The 22,178-nt window shown below is 51.0% G+C and overlaps 1 protein-coding gene across 3 annotated transcripts in view; it reads right to left on the bottom strand.

The window, feature by feature from the left end:
- Positions 1-1,340: 1,340 nt before the first annotated feature.
- LOC144734928 (cotranscriptional regulator ARB2A homolog) overlaps positions 1,341-22,178 on the bottom strand; it is a 56,001-nt gene continuing 35,163 nt past the window's right edge. For all 3 annotated transcript variants that reach the window (XM_078617388.1, XM_078617389.1, XM_078617386.1), the window contains 5 exons: positions 18,875-18,994; positions 7,135-7,242; positions 4,616-4,703; positions 2,443-3,541; positions 1,341-1,723 (listed from right to left, as the gene is read on the bottom strand). In XM_078617388.1, the coding sequence (XP_078473514.1) occupies positions 2,487-3,541; positions 4,616-4,703; positions 7,135-7,242; positions 18,875-18,994 (1,371 nt within the window). In that variant the 3' untranslated portion in view covers positions 1,341-1,723; positions 2,443-2,486. The remainder of the gene's footprint in view (positions 1,724-2,442; positions 3,542-4,615; positions 4,704-7,134; positions 7,243-18,874; positions 18,995-22,178) is intronic.

Genomic DNA, 22,178 nt, shown 5'->3' with positions numbered 1-22,178 from the left:
TCACGACTCCGATCACTATCCCAACCCCTATCACTACTCCAACCCCGATCACTACCCCTATCACTACCCCAACCCCTATCACTACCCCAACCCCTATCACTACCCCAACGCCTATCACCACCCCAACCACTACCCCTATCACTACCCCAGCCCCTATCACTACCCCAACCCCTATCACCACCCCAACGCCTATCACTACCCAACCCCTATCACCACCCCTACGCCTACCACAACCCCTATCACCACCCCTATCACTACCCCTACCCCAACTTCTCCTTAACCACTCCCACCTGTTCTCCTGTCACCATGACTACACCACCACTTTTAATAACAATCCCCACTCTTTATTTTAACCACTATCATGTCACGTACAATTTTAACAATTGTAAAGCGTCTCGGATTAAGGCGCTGTATAAATCTCCATGAGATAAAAACTGTCCGTGTAATGAGCGATATAAAAACCCCATCACAGGTTTACTGCACAGCTCGAGTTTGCGTGACACGTGGTGAGGGCGTGGTCACGTGACCCGTGGGGGGGGGGGGTGTTGGAATATTTGGCTGCTGCAATACATTTCCACATGGTAAGCCACTTCGATGAACTATCACATGTGGCCAGGCTGCTACTAAAAATGAGTTGTGTAGAATAAAAAATAGTTTAACAGTTCATTTGGTAACGTGTTCGCCGCTGGTCCAGATGCCTTGTGAACCCCCATTTAATTCTCCAAAGCATCATATTTTTGCATGACAATTGGTGTGAACACAGAAATGAATAAGGAGAAAAATAGAAAAAAATGTTAATGGTAAGTAAATTGGGGGGGGGGGTCACAATACATCTGAACCAGAGGTCGCAATCGGGTACCCGATACCCGTACACTACCCGATACCCGGCTACCCGTACCCGGCCGGGTACGGGTACCCGTTTGCGACCCTGGTGCGGCCGGGTACGGGTACGGGTAGACCGTGAGTCACTGGTGAGTAACCATTTGTCACTCATTTCCCAACGTCTTGTCTCTTCTCACAATTCAAGTTCCTAGAATCAACCCACCCGCGCCTGCAACATGGCTTCATCCCAGAGGTCGCAATCGGGTACCCGATACCCGTACCCTACCCGATACCCGGCCGGGTACGGGTAGCCGGGTATCGGGTACCCGTTTGCGACCCTGGTGCGGCCGGGTACGGGTAAGGAATCAAAACCCGTTTGCGACCTCTGATCTGAACCACCCTGTTCAATGCCGAGCGTTTCATTTCCGTTTCTTGAAAATTCTCGTTGATAAACGTGGATTTCTTTCTTCTGCCCTTTCAGTTGTCATCTTTGTTTTTCTCGTCATCGTAAGACCACATTTTTGTACAATAACATTGCAGTTAAAAAAGTAAGGCTCTAGTTAATGCATGCCCTGTAAGTTAACATTCAATATTAAACCTACCCCCCTGAAAATGTTTTACTTGCAGTGTCAACGATGAAGAGTAATTTACCCAGAACAGCCGCACTGGCTTTAAGAAGCGAATGGCCACGCTTATATATGTTCACCAATTTACACCGCAAATTACAACGGCTCATACCGAATAAAACTTTATACACATTCTACACTGGGACATCGATCAAAAGTTACATACCTGAATCGCATTAACCCTACCTACCAAAACACCAATTATCCAATCTCAGGCATCATACCGGAAAAAAACCCCCAAGCAGTAAGAGTCCTCCGGATAGGCTGTTTGATCCCTAGAAGGCAACAAGTGGGAGAAGAAGAATCGGTGTCAAGAAGTTAGTTTGCATGCCGTTATCGCGCTGAACAGCTCCACGCATCACGACTCAGGTACAGGCAAAGGGGCAGCCCTGTAACTGCTCGCCCACGCGCCCCCTTGCTTGCGAAAGAGCCTCTGCGAGACGCCCCTCAAGAGAGACGCACACCTCTGGAGGGCATGTTTGGCCTGCTCTACCACGCGCCACACGCTGGGTGGACAGAGGAGCGAGGTAAGGGGATGGATTTATTTTAAAAAGCGTGCCCCCGTTGTTTCAACCTTCGCGCCGGGAGGTCAAATTGAGCCGGTGACCTCTGGATCACGAGTCAAGTCTGCTGCTGGGCCATCGCACCGCTATGGCGGCATGAATTCATGGTGCTCTGAAAGAGGAGTTTTGAAACTCCTGGATTAAACAAAAAAAACGTGATACAGGCCTGTGTATGCACTGTATGCATGTTGAACTTCTCTCGCACCATACGTAGCCAACCGTGCGGATCAGAGGTGCGGCATTGGCCGTTATCAATCATCAACTCCAATCTCGGCCCTGATAAAAGCGAACGACACTTTGTGAGCAGGCAAAAGTGGTGATACTATGGAATAAATTGAATCTTTGCCATCAGAATGTGGCAATTCCACGACTGGTCTGGCGTGGCCAATAGAGATGAGCATTCATTGCCTGACGTTCGTTTGAACTCTTACTTTCATGACGAATCGTGCCAGAAGGGCCTCCTCTCTCTCGCTCTTCACAGATCTTCATGGAGCGACAGTTCCGCCTTCTCCATTCTGCCCGTCTCCTCTTGCCGGCTCTCGGGCTCCGAAGCTGCGTCCGTCTCGTCTTTGGTCGCGTCGCCGAGGTCGATCATCGCGGCCTCCCCCTCGCCCGTCCCTCCGTCAGCGGCGGCTGTCTCCTCCGCGTCGACGTCCCCCGCCTTCTTGTCCCCTTCTTTTCCGGCCACGGCCGGCGGTCTCCCGGCGTCGTCGCGATGCTCACCGCCCTTCTCGACCCCGTTGGTCTCCATGGCCGTGCCATCCCGCTGCGGCATCATCCCCGGCTGGCCGCGGGCCTCCTGCTGCACCTTTGGCTGCTCCGCCCTCTCGGCGTTCCCGTGCTCTGCGGCCGAGGCGGGAGCTGAGCCGCGCACCGGCATCTCCACGTCGGCGGCCTTCGCCGCTCCTCCCTCGGTGCCGTTTGCCTCGGGGTCGCTGACTCCCGTTTTCTCCGCCTCGACGCTTTCTTCGTCCACCGCTGCCGCCGCCGCAGCCTGCATCTCCATGGAGTCGTCCTCGCCGCCGCCCGCCGTTTGTGTCGGGGCTGCGTCTGGGATCGTGGCGCTACCCCCGTCGTCGTTTGTGCCCGACGCTGCCTCTGCGGCCGTCTGGCTGACCTTGTGCTCACTCTCGCTTTCAACCTCTGGCTTCTCTGGCTTCGTGGGTTGCGAATCTCTCTTCTGGTCCATCCCATCCTCCATCTCCTTCAGCTTGGTTCCAGTTTCCTCCTTCTTGTCATCCTTGTGTGACCCGGACCTCTTCTCGTCCTCCGTCACTGGCGCCGCACACTCTGCCTCCGTGCCCCCCCCCAGTTCCTCATCGCGTTCGTTCTTCCCTGCGGCATCGTCTGTCCCGATGCTCATCCTGTCATCAACATCATCAACGTCCGGCGTCGACGCTTCCATCACCTCCGGCTGTTGATCTCGTTCGTTCCATCTAGGCTGGCAGTCGGGGTTTTTCAATTTATAGTCGAAGTATGTAAAGACGGATTCGAATGCAGAATAAGAGGTCATTTCGTGCTGCATGGTGCCTGTGGCGATGTAAGAAAATGTGAGCGGACATTTGAGATCAGGTAAACCGTGTTTCCTCGAATAACACGGGGCTAATTCAGCGGCATGGTGCACCCCGGTATATCCATTGTCTTAAACAAACCCCATTACTTCCATGAAACCCAATGTACAACCTGCAACGTTATTGTTGAGTGCGCAACGGTGCATATAGCGCAGTAACACAAATAGTGTTTAACGTAACGGCAACTTAAAAATATCCAATAATACTGGTGTTCAATGTACTTGGTCTGTGTACTTGGAAATGTACTTGGCCAAATGTATGACTTCCTGGTTTCATGACATGATGATGCGTCAAACGAAGTTGGTCACGCTTACCACACGCGAAACGTCGCGTATCAAACCGTTATATGTTGTTGTTAGAATTGTTCTTTAACTTTCCGCCGAGCTGAAACAACCACAACTTGCGGGTTGCTGAACGCGAGTACACCATGTGACGACTTAATTTGTTTTTGCCGTAACGGGTGGGTGGGGGGGAGAATTACGCGGCCAAAAATGTAGCCAGATTATTACGCGGCCTAACCCAAACATCTCCACATATATATATAAAAGGCAAAGTTTTGACGATGTGTGTCTAGCGTACTTCCCGACATGCAACACACTGGAAATTTGCCATGTGGGTACTTTCCAGACTGTACACCATGCTAAAATTATAAAAATATACTTTTTTGGGGGGGGGGGGGGGAGCTCAATAATGCATTTATTTTTTGCACAGCAAATGAGCTGTGACGTCACATCTGTCATGTGACCCGCGCATGTGGAAGCGTAACGCATTGTAGTGCAGCGGTTAGCGCTACGCCGCGCTACGAACCCGGCGACCCGAGTTCGATTCCCGCTCACGGCCACAACCAGTGATGATTATTTGAACTGGTCCAGGGCCTCCCCTAGGTCGACTCAGCCTCAAACGAGTAACTGCAGTGGTGTGTGAACATCGCCACTGGGGAGGCAAAGGCGGCCGGGCGTGGTGGATCCAAGTCCCGGGCGAAGCCGGGTAGTACAGCTAGTTTATTATAAAGAAGTGTGTGTCCATTACTCACCAGCAGACAGCAAGATGCAGTCTTCATCTCTATAGCCCATAATTCTGGCGTTCAAATCCTCTTGACTACTCACCCAGTTGACACAGTTCTGTAAACACACAAAAACAAAGATCCCCCATATAGCCTTAACAGACAGTTGGGGCAAGTGCTGTTAGCAAGCACCTATGAAGGCCGGCATGGCACACGAGGGGGTGGGTGGCCAACACCACGTGTCTCCCTAGTGGCGATGTTTACACACCGCACCAGGTACTCATTTGAGGTCGAGTCTACCTAGTGAAGGCCCAGGACCAGTTCGGATAATCATCACTCGTATTGGCCGTGAGCAGGAATCTTAAGGTCTCTGTGTTCATAGCGCAGCATGCTAACCACTGCGCCACCGCTCCGAACACACACACATACACATACGTACTCACAGGGAATTGTACACATGGTAAAAACAAAGATCTCTCTCGGGCCGCACAGAAACCCGGATTAGAACCCGGAATTCAGTGGTGACGGCTCACTGCCCTGAGCCACACAGACCAATGCCTTTTTAATGACAATTTGCATGTGGGAGGAAACCCGAGTTCCTGGAGACAACACAACACACACACACAAAGAGACAAAGAAGCCACCCTTAGTTTAGCCGGGTGGCCATGTGGACAGAGCGGTGGGCTCGTACTCAGAAGGCTGATGAGTTCAATTCCTGGTTGGGGCTCGATTCAGTCCTCCATCATCACCACCAATGTCTTTGGGGTCAAGAAAACGAGTACCACTTTGTGGAAAGTAAACAGCGGACTTGATGGCGCACGGCTCGACCCGGACACACGCGGGGAGAGCCGCACAGCGGCACAACCGCGAGAAGCCGTGGCGGTGGCACGGCTTGATTAGGGGCAGAGGGGGCATGGCGGAGCCAGCGTGGTGGAGGAGGTGCAGCTACCACCAACCAGAGGTCGCAACCGGGTACCCGATACCCGTACCCTACCCGATACCCGGCTACCCGTACCCGGCCGGGTACGGGTACGGGTACCCGTTTGCGACCCTGGTGCGGCCGGGTACGGGTACGGGTAGACCGTGAGTCACTGGTGAGTCACCGTTTGTCACTCATTTCCCAACGTCTTGTCTCTTCTCACAATTCAAGTTCCTAGAATCAACCCACCCGCGCCTGCAACATGACTTCATCCCAGAGGTCGCAATCGGGTACCCGATACCCGTACCCTACACGATACCCGGCCGGGTACGGGTACGGGTAAGGAATCAAAACCCGTTTGCGACCTCTGCCACCACCACCACCATCGCCACCACTACCGCCCAACGCCACCACCACTCCCACCACTACTGCCACCACCACCGCCACCACGACCACTTCCGCCAGCCCTCTACCGAGCTCCAAGCGACGACGGTTCGATCACCACGTTTCCTATGATTTATTTACACATTTGCGGCGTGCGGACCCGAAAGGCCGCCAAGCGGCCAGCAACAAACAGCACCGTCAGAATTGTGTCAGACAAAAGAGCGCAACGCGTTTCTTGACCTGACCGAGGTGCGTATCGTAAGAGCTTGGAGCAAACAGACGAGAAGGTGAGTGAGTAAGTTGTTGTGACTTGCAATGTGGTGGTTGAGAAGGTGAGTGAGAAGGTGAGTGAGTGAGTGAGTGGGTGTGTAGTGACCTGCAGTGTGGTGAGTGAGTGAGTTGTTGTGACCTGCAGTGTGGTGAGTGAGAAGGTGAGTGAGTGGGTGAGTGAGTGGGTGAGTGAGTGGGTGGATGTGTAAGTGACCTGCAGTGTGGTGAGTGAGTGAGTGAGTTGTTGTGACTTACAATGTGGTGGTTGAGAAGGTGAGTGAGTGGGTGGGTGAGTGAGTGGGTGAGTAAGTGGGTGGATGTGTAAGTGACCTGCAGTGTGGTGAGTGAGTGAGTGAGTTGTTGTGACCTGCAATGTGGTGGTTGAGAAGGTGAGTGAGTGGGTGAGTGAGTGGGTGGATGTGTAAGTGACCTGTAGTGTGGTGAGTGAGTGAGTGAGTTGTTGTGACTTACAATGTGGTGGTTGAGAAGGTGAGTGAGTGGGTGAGTGAGTGGGTGGATGTGTAAGTAACCTGCAGTGTGGTGAGTGAGTGAGTTGTTGTGACTTGCAATGTGGTGGTTGAGAAGGTGAGTGAGTGGGTGAGTGAGTGGGTGGATGTGTAAGTGACCTGCAGTGTGGTGAGTGAGTGAATTGTTGTGACCTGCAGTGTGGTGAGTGAGTAGGCGAGTGTGTGAGCGAGTGCATTGTTGTGACCTGCAGTGTGGTTGTTGAACAGTGTGTATGCGATAAATCAATCTGGTCGACGAGTCCTCAACAAGGCAGGAAACATCAATGGGTGAAGTTCACGGGATCATCAATAGGACAATGAGATGATGTCTCTTAGCTGCACCTCCGTTGTGTGCACCGTGCAAGCCTGAATAGCTGTTCGCTGACAGCACTTGCCCAAACAATGTGTGCGTGATGTAAACAGGACAGGCAACAGAAGTGTTCTCAGTGCTGTAAGAATGTCGTTCTCACCTTTTTGAACCAGTCGAGGACTGTTTGATTACCGCCATACAACCCATGGACGGAATCTGTGAATGCCACAGCTGATAACCTGTCCAGCACACGTGGATGATTCATCACCTGTTGCCCACACACACACACACACAACATGGATGCTATTATTACATACGTATTAAATTGGCCACGTATAGCACTTCTGTCAATCCACTGCCGGATGAGGGCAACCCATCGCCGCGTAGGTCGCGGAGATTATTTGACCGTACCGCACCACGCTGATCAGCGCCCAGTGAGTGAAGGCGGGGAGCATAGAAGTACGGTACGATTTGCCGCACTGCCCTCTGCCGCACACCGCTTAGGGTGGTTGCCCATCCAAGCGTTATCCAGGCTCGGCCCTGCTTAACTTCCGAGACCTGAAGAGTGAGCGGGCGCGTTGCGGGTGGTCGAGGCGTAGGCGTTGTTAGAAAGAAATCCACGCGGGAACTAAATGTTTTAACAAGGTGCAAGCCCTTTAGCTCAACACGTCTCTCAGAATGCGAGGAGGGTCTCTATCTGGAATGCAAACAAAGGGGGCACATTGCACGAAAGGAAAATGTAGTTGTGCAAAAACAATTCAGCACATGTGAGAAATAACATTGAATTGTTATACAAGTCAATTCTTGATCTAGGATAGCCTCGCTGAAGACTTTTTTTTCAGGAGGGTGCTGCTACACTGGGATGTTTGCCCAATCCATTAATGAGAATCCGAGGTGGGCGGGGGGGTGACACTCAAACCTCCGGGCACGAATGGATTTGATACGCTGACTCAATCCATCCCATATTCTTAGGTTTTTTCGGTAAAGTCACGTAGGTAAAAAATGTAAATAAATGAAAGTAAAATAAAACAAAATAAAAAATCACGACGTTTCGGATTTTTTATTTTGTTTTTACTTTTATTAATTAAATTTTTTTTACCTACGTGACTTTACCGAAAAAAACCTAAGAATATGAATCCTTGCAGTCACGAAAGCTTCAAATCTAGACTCAATCCATCCCGTGGACCAGGTCTATCCATGGACCGCACCCATTGCCGAGCTACCATCTCCAGGCACCTCACAGCACCACGTGACCCCCGTGCCGACAACACGCTGTGGCAACCACCGGGGTTCACCCATGCAGGCATTTTAACCAGGCTCAGACCTCCTTAGCTTACCAGGTATCGACGCGATGGGATGCACTCGGGGCAATTTGGCCACGGGGCAGAAAAAATATATGAGCAATTTGTACAAACAATAACCATTCATTCAGACGCTGTCTTTCCGATAGACCTGTTCTTCACCTGAGGACGGCTGCTTGCGTTGTGGCCGAAACGTCGTGAGAATTGTATTATGTTATTATGTTTTATTTTTATTATTTTATTATTTCCCTTCTACGTGACGACTTTACCGAAAGAACCAAGAAGATGAATTCCTGCAGTCACGAAAGCTTTAAATCGAGAAATAACCAACAAAAACACATTTCACATACATCTCTATCATGCCAATGCAATGCGATATAAATCGGATAAATTTTTTTTATTTTCCGCGCTGATATAAAACACCAGAGGCCATTTTGCTGACAACACGTGAACGGATTTTCCCTAAATAACTTGAGCTGATTTGAAGTGATAATGAAGGAAACATTCCACCTGAGGAGTTGCATGCAACTTACGAAAGGCCCCATGATGCCCAGCCTCCGATTAGCATGGTTGGCTACGTACGGTGCGAAAGAAGTTCAACATACATATGTACACACAGCCATGTGCAGTAATGAATTGCTAACCTGCTAAGCCGTTCCCTTAATGGGGCCTCACGTTTGTATGGAGATTCATACAGAGATGTTAGTTGTCTTCTTGGTTCTTTCGGTAAAGTCATGTAGAAGAGAAATAATAAAATAATAAAAATAAACCAGAATAAAATAATTCTCACGACGTTTCGGCCACAACGCAAGCAGCCGTCCTCAGGTGAAGAACAGGTCTGTCGGCTGCTTGCGTTGTGGCCGAAACGTCGTGAGAATTATTTTATTATGTTTTATTTTTATTATTGTATTATTTCCCTTCTACGTGACTTTACCGAAAGAACCAAGAAGATGAATCCCTGCAGTCACGAAAGTTTTAAATCGAGATGTTAGTTGCTTTGTGTAAACATGCACGGCGTGGATGAAAACTAAGAATAGGTTTTACCCTTTCTGGCAATAAAACAGTCATTAAGATGTTCAAACACCGAATAGAAAACACATTTCACGTATATCTCTATCGTGCAAGGCACCGAGTCTGACTGACCTACAAAACGACAGAGATGGACGGGTGGACAGTTGGTAGGACCTCCTACGCACGACGTGACGCACACACGCAGAGACTTGCGGATGGACGAACCAACCGGTGCTCACAACCAGCATGAGACTCACCCCATGAGCGAGATAACAATGGGGATCTTTGCTTGTATATGTGGGGTCACGTTGTCTGTGTGTGTGTATACACGTTGTCTGTGGGGAGCGGTGGTGCAGCGGTTAGCGCGCTGCGCTATGAAACCGGAGACACGAGTTCGATTCCCGCTCACGGCCAACACCAGTGACGATTATCTAAACCGGTCCTGGCCCTCCCCTAGGTCGACTCAGCCTTAAATGAGTACCTGGTGCGGTGTGTAAACATTGCCACTAGGGAGACAAAGGCGGTGGGGCGTGGTGCTGGCCACCCACCCCCTCGTGTACCGTTCCGGCCTTCATAGATGCTGGCTAACAGCACTTGCCCCTACAGTCTGTTAAGGCTATACGGGGGATCTTTATAATGCCATTCTATAATGGACCATCAGCAGAAGCCATGCATTGTAAATCAAGACGCTGTTTAGACAGCCTTGCCGTCCAAACTCATTAGTTTAGCACGGGTGAAGAAAGTCCGAGCGTGTTTTTGTAACGAGCGGTAATTAATCAGGGCTCGCCGCAGCAATGCTCTTCCGCTCAGCGAGACATTTTCTTTTTTTTCCCCGTTTGAGAAAAATTCTTTTTTTTTCGGCCTGTATGTTTTGCGCGACGCATCGCCGGATCTTGGCGAACCAACATACGTGCGCGTGGAACGCGTGTGCATCACGTTCGCGTGGCCATGCCGGCGCGTGTTTACGAGTGCGTTTTTTTTTTCCGGACACACCATCCCTGTGTGTGTGCGCCGGCATCAATAGGTGCTCGCAAACATCTCTCGCCCAAGCAGTCCATGTACACAGACCCTTTGTTGATCCGCTGCTGGATGACTGCCGCTCTAAGCCGTGTCGGTCACGGCTGTTATTGGATCATACTAAAACTATTAAAAACATTTTTATTATTTCACCAGGTATGGCCCACTGTGCTATATAGCTCCTTTTCAGAAGCGACCTGGCCACAACTGATAGCCCAATGAAGTGGTTTATTATCATGTGGAAATGCAATAGCAGCCAAAAACTCTGAATACTTCACCAAATACTTTACCACGCTGGCCAGTAATGGGTCAGCCAAGGTGGGCAGTAAACGGGGCCGGTTTAGATACTCGCCAATGATGACGTCCCTGGCCAGCAAACAGCACACAGCGCGAACGATTGCGACAGTCCATTCGACCAAATTAAGGGATCTTTCATCTTTGTAAGTGTGCACATGCTTGGGGGTATCTGAACCGGTCATGGGCCTCCCCTATGTCAACTCAGCCTCAAATGAGTATCCAGTGGGGTGTTTAAACATCGCCACTGGGGAGACAAAGGCAGTCGGGCGTGGTGCTGGCCACCCACTCCTTCGTGTGCCGTGCCGGGCCTGCATAGGTGCTCGCTTGCAGAGCTAGCACGTGTGACGCTTGGGCCCGGCGTGTGTACGCGAGTCTGTGTGCGTCAGCTTGACGACAGACACGCACACTAAGCTACCGACGCTGCCCCCCGCCCCCCCCCCCCCCCCCCAGGTGAAACGGAGAGACGGACACCAGAGATGGCGCCTTCACAAACGACCGCTAGCAACTGGAGCCCATTCACGTCGCGTTCAGCAATTCCGCCACGTGCAATGGAGAAGCTAATCGGCCAGCACGACGCAAGCCTCACTAGAGCGTCTCAAATGAGATGAGGGCACTGCGCTGCAAGAGGCGAGGGATCTACACCGCGTGAGATGAGGGTTCTGACTGGCGTGAGATGGCGGGTGTGTATCAGATAAGATGAGGGTTCGAACCTCGGCCATGGCAAGCTTGATCCTCGGCCACACACGCGAAGTGGCAAGTGAAATCTGAAACCATTCTGGGCATCCTCTAGGTCGACTCAGCCTTTACGTCATTCCTCATGCTGATGTGTACACATCATGGGTGCATTCCGGTGATTTGGTCTTAGGCAGACCTCAGTAGCCCATTGCTAAAAGCAAGCCCCTATTGTCCAAAGACAAAGATCAACCTCTAGCCTTCAAAGACTGTTGAGGCAAGTGCTGTTAGCGAGCGCTTATGAAGGCCGGAACAGCACACGAGGGAGTGGGTGACCAGCACCACGCCCAGCCGCCTTTGCCTCCCGAGTGGCGATGTTTACACACCGCACCAGGTACTCATTTGAGGCCGAGTCGACTGATGTTAGTCATAAACGGGAATCGAACCCGGCTGGCCAGGTTCGTAGCGCAGCGCGCTAACCGCTACGCTGCCGCTCCCCATCAGACACACACACACACACATCTCCCCCCCACCCCCCATCACACACACACATCTCCCCCCCACCCCCCATCACACACACATATCCCAAGCACCAGCAGCACTCAATTCCCACACCCCGCACGGCACTTGGCAGCCAATTCCTAACGACCGCAGTGAGGCCGAGCGTGAATCCGACATTCACGTCTGCGATGCCAGCAATGCTTTGAGAGCGTGGTGGGGTTTTTTTGTTGTTTGTTTGTTTTGACCGCCGTGCATATGTTATTGTTCGGAATTTCATGGCAGGATAGGGTAAGCAAGTAGGGAAGTTCCTGATGTCATGTGATGTGAGAGCACTGCATGTTTGACCAGGATGCACGTTTCACGTACACAAAGATCCCCTCCATAGAGCCTGTCACAGACTCATGGGGGCAAGTGCTGTTAGCGAGCGCCGATGAAGGCCGGCACGGTACACGAAGGGCTGGGTGGCCAGCATCAAGCTCGGCCGCCTTTGTCTCCCCAGTGGCGATGCTTGCACACCACACCAGGTACTCATTTAAGGCTAAGCCGACTTCAGGGGAAGCCCAAAACCGTTGCAGATAATCGTATTCGATGTTGGCTTTGAGTGGGAATCAAATTCGGGTCACCGGATTTGTAGCTCAGCATAATAACCACTGCGCCCCACACCATTTTGGGCACACGCACACATACACATCGTGCACGCACACACACGCGCACACACACGCGCACACATACACATCGTGCACGCACACACACGCGCACACACACGCGCACACATACACATCGTGCACGCGCACACACACGCGCACACATACACATCGTGCACGCACACACGCGCACACACACGCGCACACATACACATCGTGCACGCACACACGCGCACACACACGCGCACACATACACATCGTGCACGCACACACACGCGCACACACACGCGCACAAATACACATCGTGCACGCACACACACGCGCACACATACACATCGTGCACGCACACACACGCGCACACACACGTGCACACATACACATCGTGCACGCACACACACGCGCACACACACGCGCACACATACACATCGTGCACGCACACACACGCGCACACACACGTGCACACATACACATCGTGCACGCACACACACGCACACACACACACGCACACATACACATCGTGCACGCACACACACGCGCACACGCACGCGCACACATACACATCGTGCACGCACACACACACGCGCACACACACACGCACACATACACATCGTGCACGCACACACACGCGCACACACACACGCACATATACACATCGTGCACGCACACACATGCGCACGCAAGAACTTGTACGCGCGCGTGTACAGTGTTCACACACCGCACACATACATCACACACACGTGCGGAGACACACATACACCACGCACGCACATACACATTCCACACACATCACATACGCATAGGCACACAAACGCATCACACACACATACATCACACACAAACCCAATGCACGCACGCGCACACACACGCACACACACAACCCCATATATTTATTTGACATTTGGCTCGCGCTCGCCGATCAATTCTCCCCGCGCTTGTCAGCTCAGGGCGCTTGCTTACGATCGCACAAAATGCCGTGGCTGTCACTAACCCAGCGAGCCGTACGTCACAGCAACCCTCTTTGTCCCCCACTGCCCCCCCATGTGCCCAAGCAAGTGTGCAAGTGCACGCAAGTGAGAGGGGGGTGGCAGTGGTTGGGGGGTGGGGGTCATAATGGTTGTGGCAAGAGATGGTGATGGCTGCACGGCTGGGAGCCTGCGTTCGAATTCTGGCTCCGGCCACCCACGATTAAGCCGGTGGTCGGGAGTTTTGGTGGCCTCGCCCCGGCAGGTGAGAGTTAAAGTTCGTAAATGTATTGGATGAGTGTCACGTGGCCATCCCTGTGCTCAACAGAGTATAGAGAAGTAACCTGGAGGATGGGCAAAACTAGGATCAGAATCGGATTTTTATTCACACTGGAGGAATCCGATGAGATATTAAGCTCGTTTTTTTTTTACAGAAATCCAGTAGTTTTCAGATAGCCACTGGCCACTTGTGATGCTGTTGCACCGTGAGCAGCGATCGAACCTTGGCAGTCTAATAGACCGGTATGGGCAGCGTGCTCACTCATCACGATAACGGGACAAAGATCTCCTGACACTATGAGACCTGATAATTGTTTTTTTACCCTTTTATCTGGAAACAAAACTGACACCTTTTTTTACGAGGAGTCATGTTTGCATATATCACAATACCAGCAGTCATAATGCAAACAAAAAAAAACCATAACTCTGATAATGTATGCACTGTCCTTGAAGTTGATTGGTCCACACCCGAGACAGCTTTCCTTAGAGCCTAGTCTCACATGGTGTTGGACCAGATGACGCCAAAAGGCCCAACAATGAGACCTCCTTTACCAGTGGCAAAATATAGTGATAGGTTTTTACCCTTTCAACTGGTACAAAAACTGACACCTTTATACAAGGCATCATGTTTGCAATAACCACAATACAAGCAATCAAATGCAAACAATCTGGTCCAACACCAATGAAGACTAGGCTCTAAGAAAAGCTGTCTCGGGTGTGGACCAATCAACTTCAAGGACAATGCATATCATTATCAGAGTTGTTTCTTTTTGTTAGCATTTGACTGCTTGTGTTGTGGTTATTGCAAACATGATGCCTTGTATAAAGGTGTCAGTTTTTGTACCAGTTGAAAGGGTAAAAATATATCACTAAAGATCTCCTGCTGAGCTTGGAGAGTGTCGTTAGCAAGCGCCTATTCAAGGCCAGCACGGCACGAAAACGTTTGGTGTGGCCAGCATCACGTCTGGTGCCCTTGTCTCCAAAAGCGATGATGTTTACACATGCCACCACGAGCTCATTTACTGCTGGGGGAGACCCAGGACAGGCTTAGACTCCACTTGCCACTGGTTGTTATCTGTACGTATGTTGAATACTCTTAGGTTTTTTTCGGTAAAGTCACGTAGGTAAAAATAAAAAATAAAAATAATAATAGAAATAAAATAATAAAGCACGACGTTTCGGAGGCAACACAAGTCTCCGGTCATCAGGTGGGACCATCACAGCCAGATTTACTGTATCAAGTGAGAAAAAATCCAAGAGACAAGCTCTTGGATACAGTCAATTTAGCTGTGACGGTCCCACCTGATGACGGAGACTTGTGTTGCCTCCGAAACGTCGCGATTTATAATTTTATTTCTATTATTATTTTCATTTTTTATTTTTACCTACGTGACTTTCCCGAAAAAAACCTAAGAGTATGAATCCTTGCAGTCATGAAAGCTTCAATTCTAGAATTAATGTATGTTGAACTTCTTTCGCGCCGTATGTAGCCAACGCTGCTAACTGGAGGTGCGGGGAAGGACAACAAACTACGCACAACAACAAGCAGTTCTAAGGAAATTAGTTTTCGATCGAGATGTAAAAGTCCACAGCTCAGAGGTCGCAACCGGGTACCCGATACCCGTACCCTACCCGATACCCGGCTACCCGTACCCGGCCGGGTTACGGGTACGGGTACCCATTTGCGACCCTGGTGTGGCCGGGTACGGGTACGGGTAAGGAATCAAAACCCGTTTGCGACCTCTGCCGCAGCTCCAGTGGCTTCCTAACAATCTGTGACTGGGAACTCAGCTCGGGTCGCTGGGGTCGTCAGTTCACTCACCACTGCGCCACCGCTCCCCACTACTCAAGGGGCGGCTCCAGGTGTTGTGTTATGTGTTCCACGAGATCACCTGGATAGCCTGCATAGATTCTTGGCGCAAGTGGCGTTAGTGGGCAACTAATGAAGGCTGGCACGGTGCACCAGTAGGAGGTGTGGTGAGCCCCAACCCACCTTTGTCTGCCCAGTACCGGTTCTGGTATCACTCGCCAGAGACGTTAGCCGTGGCAGGACAACGCTCCCAGGTCGGCCGGGTTTGTAAACCTTTGCGCGCTAAGCATCGTGCCGCTGCTGCTCCCCCCAACACGTGCAGACGAACCAAAATAATGAGTGAACTCCTGACTCGGATCGTGGGCCCCGAATGGCGAAAATTAATCGACATTAATCATTACACTCCCGCCCCCATCACCACCCCCCTCCCCTTCCCGCCGTTACTCACTTTATCCACCCAGGAGGGACGATGTTGTGAGTCTACCACCGCCGCCTGCACGTGCGGAGGAGCGCAGGTGCACGCAATGACCCAGCCGTTACTCACTTTACCCACCCAGGAGGGACGATGTTGTGAGTCTACCACCGCCGCGCGCACGTGCGGAGTAGCGCAGGTGCACTCAATGACCCAGCCGTTACTCACTTTACACACCCAGGAGGGACGATGTTGTGAGTCTACCACTGCCGCGTGAACGTGCGGAGGAGCGAGCACAGGTGCACGCAATGACGCAGGAGGGAGTGGCGCTGGTCGGGTGGTCTTGGGAACGTGGCCACACGCACGGGCGTGCGTGCGGGCGGTGGATAGGGGATGGCTGAGTGAGCCGAGTGGTTGGGGGGGAAGCGAAGCGTTTTTGCGTTGACGAGCGGCGAAGAAGCCACACGCGGCTCTGCACGCACACGCAGGTGCCGCCCCCCCCTCCACCCCCATTGCACAAACACAAAAGTGTCCCCGCTTGGGGGCCCGTGCTGTTTAGCGAGCGCATGTTAGGGTCCGGCAGGGAGCAAGACGGGTCCATGTAGGTGAGCACCGTGCCCTGGGGCTGATGGTTACACACTGCAGCAGGTACTCACTTAAGGCTGAGTTGAGCTAGGGGAGGTCCAGGACCGGTTCGGTTATCGCTCGCCACTATGTTAGCCATGGTCGGTAAATCGAACTAAGGTCACGGAGTTCGTATTGCGTTGTGCAAACTACCGTCACCACTTCCAACACATGCACAGACCTATATATAAAGATGCACGTTCCCACAGGAACAAAAATCCCCCTTCCAACCTTAAAAGACTTTTGGGGCAAGTGCTGTTAGCGTGTAGCACCTATGAAGGCCGGCACGGCACACGAGGGGGTGGGTGGTCAGCACCACGCCTGTCCGCCTTTGTCTCCCTAGTGGCGATGTTGACACATCGCACCAGGTACTCAATTGTGGCTGAGTCGACCTGGAGGAGACCCAGGACCAGTTCAGATAATTGTCAGCGGTGTTGGTGGTTGTGACTCAGAACCCGACTCGGATCCCGACTCGGATCACTGGGTTTATAGCGCAACGCGCTAACCACCACACTACCGCTCCCCTTTAGGACCACTTCACTACCGCTCCACAAATACAAAGATACCCTATATACCCTTTACCGCCACACACACACCTATTCAAACACAACAAAGACACTCACACAGTACGTAAATGCACACATACAAAAGACAAAGAACCCCCGTGTAGCCTGTAACAGACTGTTGGGGTAAGTGCTGTTAGCGAGCATCTATAAAGTCCGGCACGGCACACAAGGGGGTGGGTGACCAACACCACGCCCGGCCGCCTTTGTCTCCCCAGTGGGGATGTTTACACACCGCACCAGGTACTTATTTGAGGCTCAGTCGACCTAGGGGAGGCCCAGGACTGGTTCTGATAATTGTCACCAGTGTTGGCCGCGAGTTGCAATCGAAGTCGGGTCGATGCACACACACAAATAAATACCCACACACCCCCACAAACACACACACAGTGTGCACTGTATGTGCAAATACACGCGTGCGCACACACATGGCATTAATGCAGCCCTCTGCAGCGATGTGTCAGAGTTGCGACTACCCCGTCCATCAATCGCAGCCAGACTCAAAGTGTCTCCACGCTCAAACGAGCAACGCGGCAATGCTCACCGCTGCTAGTGATCCTGAGACACTCGGTCAGAATCAGTAATTCCACGTTCCGCTGGCAGGAGCCAGTATTTTTTAGGTCCACCAATGTTTGATCGCGGACAAAGTCGTTTTCATTCACCTCCGCCTTAGAATTTCTACATTTCGATCCACTGCTGGATGAGAGCTTTGTGGGTCGTGGTTGTTCTTCAAACATCAGTGCAGATTGGTGAAGGGAGCCTAGCAATACAGTACAACAATGGATTTCCATGCACTGCTGTCCACAACGGAGCCCCACAACCTATAGCAACCTGTTATGCACGGCGCTGGCCCATCCGGACACTAGCAATGTTTTATCTCCGCTTAGCTTCCGAGACCTGGCGCATTCCGGGTGCATTTGTTCACGAGGCCAATAATGATGTAAACGTGAAAAACAAGGGGGTCTAAATCATGCGTGCGCATGGATTATGTAACGCTTTCCAAACATGCGTCTTTGCCCTCCTAAGTATTTCATTATCGGCGCGTGGAAGCCTGTGGTGGGGAGCTGTCAGGGCACACAATGCGTTTGCAAAAACTCTGCACTGCAGTTCTTTTTTGCTCCCGTTTTGCACAATGACGCTTCGATCCAAGTGGCCGCTGCCCAGTCGGGCGGCTCGCTAACAGCGACACAATCTCTCCAGACTTTGAATGATCATCGGTAGCAGCAAGCCACCGTCGAGATCAGCGTTCTTCACTAACTTTCGCCGATAAGACGTCGTCAGTGTGAGAGCCACCAACACCGCCTGCACGCGTGGTGTATTGTGTCGGGGGGCTGCACGTCAGGGGGATGCACTAAAGGCCACCAGGGGCCGCCAATGGCTCGCGGGCCTTGCAATGAACAAAACTACCACCAAAGTTTGATTCAGGTCGGACCATCTTCACGGGGGGTCATCGTGCCCCCCACCCCACCCCCCTGGTTACGTACGGATTGATGAATGGACGGACGGAGCTCACGCATTGAAGCAAAGCACTAACAGGAAAAGAGAAGCTTTCGTGAAAGTTGATCAAGCGCCCGAACGCGAGCAGAAGACGGGAGCATCGAATGAACCTCACGAGACCATTGGAACCTCATTTGCCAGTAAAAAATATGATAATTGGTTTTTAACCCTTCTATCTGGCAGTGTGGACCAATCAACTTCAAGGACAGTGCATACATTATCAGAGTTATGTTTTTTGTTTGCATTATGACTACAGGTATTGTGGTCTATGCCAGATAGTAGGGTAAAAAAACAATTATCATAACCTCACCAGGTTCACCACGGCCACGCCACCGTAGCTGTGAGCCACGATGAAGACGTTTTTTGCTACGGACTTGTTCACGAAGTTCTCCCACACGTACTCCACGTGGTCCTCCGGGTTTTCGTTGTCCTGGGAGGGGGAGACAACAGGAACAAATCGCGTCAACAAAAAAACCTCCATTCCCATTGAACGCCGCACCTGGTTGACAAAGACAAAGATCCCCCGCGTAGCCTTGACAGACTGTTGGGGAAAGTGCTGGTGGATACACCTCAACACCAACATCAGAGTCAAATGCATCTCCCTGCTCGGAGGAGGGCTGGAATTTCATCTCCTCCGGCAGCCCTGAGCCAGTGGTGGAAATTCCACATTCCTATTGCAAGTATTAAACCGTAATAATTTATCATTACAGTTGTATACCAACAAAATAATTAAAGAAATAAAGACTGGGGGGTTAATCTTACAGATCAGAGAGGGATGATGACAGTGTTGATAAATAGTAAAAATATTGACGAATAAGATGTGTGTGGTGATGAATATAATGGTGGTGATGATGACAGTGATAACAGTGATCATAATGATTGCAATGCTATGACAGAACGATTCTGTAGAGATATTCACGTGAACAGCCTCTTTGTCAGTCTCCCACTGAACGATGTCGTCCCTACGCAATGCGTGTTGCGGGGGTGATTTCACCAAACTCCATGTCTGGCTGATCGCCGAGCGGTGAAGCATCGAAGTACAATAGAATGATGGAGTTCGCAGCATTGCCTACTCCAAGGCCTGTACGACAACTGCATGGTCGCTCATCCGAGTACCATCCAAGCTCAAACCTGCTTAGCTTCAAAGAGCTGATGGTACCGGGCATATTCCATGTATTTATTCCAGATTTGAAGCTTTCGTGACTGCAAGGATTCATACTCTTAGTTTTTTTCGGTAAAGTCACGTAGGTAAAAAAATGAAATTTAACTTCATAAAAAATAAAATAATAATAAATCACGACGTTTCGGAGGCAACACAAGTCTCCATCATCAGGTGGGACCGTCACAGCCAGATTTGCTGTATTTGCTCTTGATACAGCAAATCTGGCAGTGACGGTCCCACCTGATGACGGAGACTTGTGTTGCCTCCGAAACGTCGTGATTTAGTATTATTTGATTTTTATTAATTTTAATTAAAAGAATTTTACCTACGTGACTTTACCGAAAAAACTGATTATATATTCCATGTAATTTGGTGGCTGGCAGGGCCAACCAGGTGACCGCAAAAACAGACCTATGACCAAAATGCAAACCCCGCTTGGTATTCCACCCAGCCTATATTAGCGTAATTACGGTAGCGAGCATGTTTAATTATTTAATTCATAAATAACCGCCCGCCGCCCAGATAATTACATTTCCAGCACGCTGGTAGCAAAAAAAACGACAAATTGAAATCAGATTTGCATATGCAAATTGCCACGAATGGCAGGTTAATTCGCGGCAACGAGACACATTAATCAGACGCAACGTGAATTTCTTCCCTAACGCGTCGCCGCGCCGAGGAGGGCGTTGAATCCAAATCATGCGCGCAGGAGCACGTACAGAGACGAAGATTCTCCCGGCGTCGCCTTCAGCAGACCGTTGGAACCAGCGGCTGTTGGCGAGCACCTACTGAGGCCGGCACGACACACGCGGCGGTGTTGTGGCCAAACATTGTGCCCGCCCGGCCGCCTTTGTCTCCCCGCTGCTGATGTTTACACACCGCACCAGGTACTAATATAAGAGAGTGAGTCGACCTAGGGAAGGCCCCGGGCCCCGTTCAGATATTCTTCACTGATGTCAGCGCCATGGTCGAGAATTACACCCAGGTTGCCAAGTTCATTGTCCACTGCGCTAACCACTTCACCATTGCTCCCGCAAAGAGAAATGTTGCGGAAACTCAATAGAGCTCTCGAAATGTACCAGATATTGTTGTTATTATTATCTGCACATGGTCACCACCATAGGAATGTACAATTTCCACCACGGGTTGCCAGCAAGGATGACCATTTCCCAATACCCCGTTTGAGCAGAGAGAGACACTTACATTTTTGAGAGGAGAAATCCAAAACAGCTTCCCGCGTGTGGTCACAAATATTTCGATTTCGCTAAACTGTTTTGTACGCTTCTCCCAAATGCATTTGAGCTGTCCAACGGGCGTCAGTCATGTCAAGGGACCAAGAAACTTCCACTCACAAGCCTCGCAAGTGAGCAGTGCATCACCCTGTGTCATTGAATGACCTCGGCAGATGGCTTTAAATTGGCATCTTTAATCCACGCTCGGGACAAACCTCTCTATGTGCCCTGCAAAGAGTGTTCGTCGCGTGCCAAGCAATCCAATATTGTGGATTCTATTGAAGTAAAGCTTAAAGTTAAAACCACGTTTTGCAAGTTTGGCATGGTGCCGCCATAATGAGCACACTACAAACGAAAGCTTTTAACTTAACGAACTCGGTTACCCGAGTTAGATCCCCTTCCGTGGCTAACGCCAGTGACGCATGATACTGATACGATACCTGGCCCATCCTCACCAACCTGCACTGACCAGCGTGGTGAAGTATGTCCAAATAACCGCCATGGCTAACACACCGTGGGAAGGCCTTGATCCATCAGTGGTGACGAGATGTTATCTCCCTCGCTTTGTATGCAGGAGGTCGTGGGTTCGATCCTGACCCTAACAATGCCTGTATATTTGGATATTGCATGCTGTCCCCATGGTCGCGTGGATTTTTATCCGGGTCCTCCGGTTTTTCCCCTCCACATTTAGAATCAACATACATTCAGAACACATTCCTGCGGAGGGAGCTGGTAGGAACGTTGGGTTGCTCGGTCAATGGCCAGGGTCAACAGCGGCGTGGTGTATTCCGCAAATATACCCGACTGTGAGGGGGGGCACAAGCCGGCGTGAGTAGGTTAAATGTTGAGTTTTATAAGGGCACCATGGGGTGACCAGCCCCTCCCCACCCAGCCCCACCCCCCACCCAGACTCACCCTCCCCACCCAGCCCCTCCCCACCCTCCCCTCCCCACCCAGCCCCTCCTCACCCAGCCCGACCCCTCCCATTTTTGGATGCACGACGGACGGATGGACACAATAATCCCCTGTGGGCTGGTGGAACCAGGTGGTTCCTACCAGTATTATTTGGCTGCTATAAATGTCCACTTGACAAGCCACTTCGTTGAGCTATCATTTGTGTCCAGGTCGCTTTTGCAAAAGAGCGACATGGCTCAGTGGGCTTTACCTGGTAAATAAAATGGATGTAGATTCTTTCTATTGTATATTTGTTATTTTTTGTG

The sequence above is a fragment of the Lampetra planeri genome, chromosome 53, assembly GCF_965212315.1.
Source record: "Lampetra planeri chromosome 53, kcLamPlan1.2.h2, whole genome shotgun sequence".
Lineage (NCBI taxonomy): Eukaryota > Metazoa > Chordata > Hyperoartia > Petromyzontiformes > Petromyzontidae > Lampetra > Lampetra planeri.
Note: the sequence above shows the minus strand (reverse complement) of the source record. Positions and strands in the feature narration are given on the sequence as shown.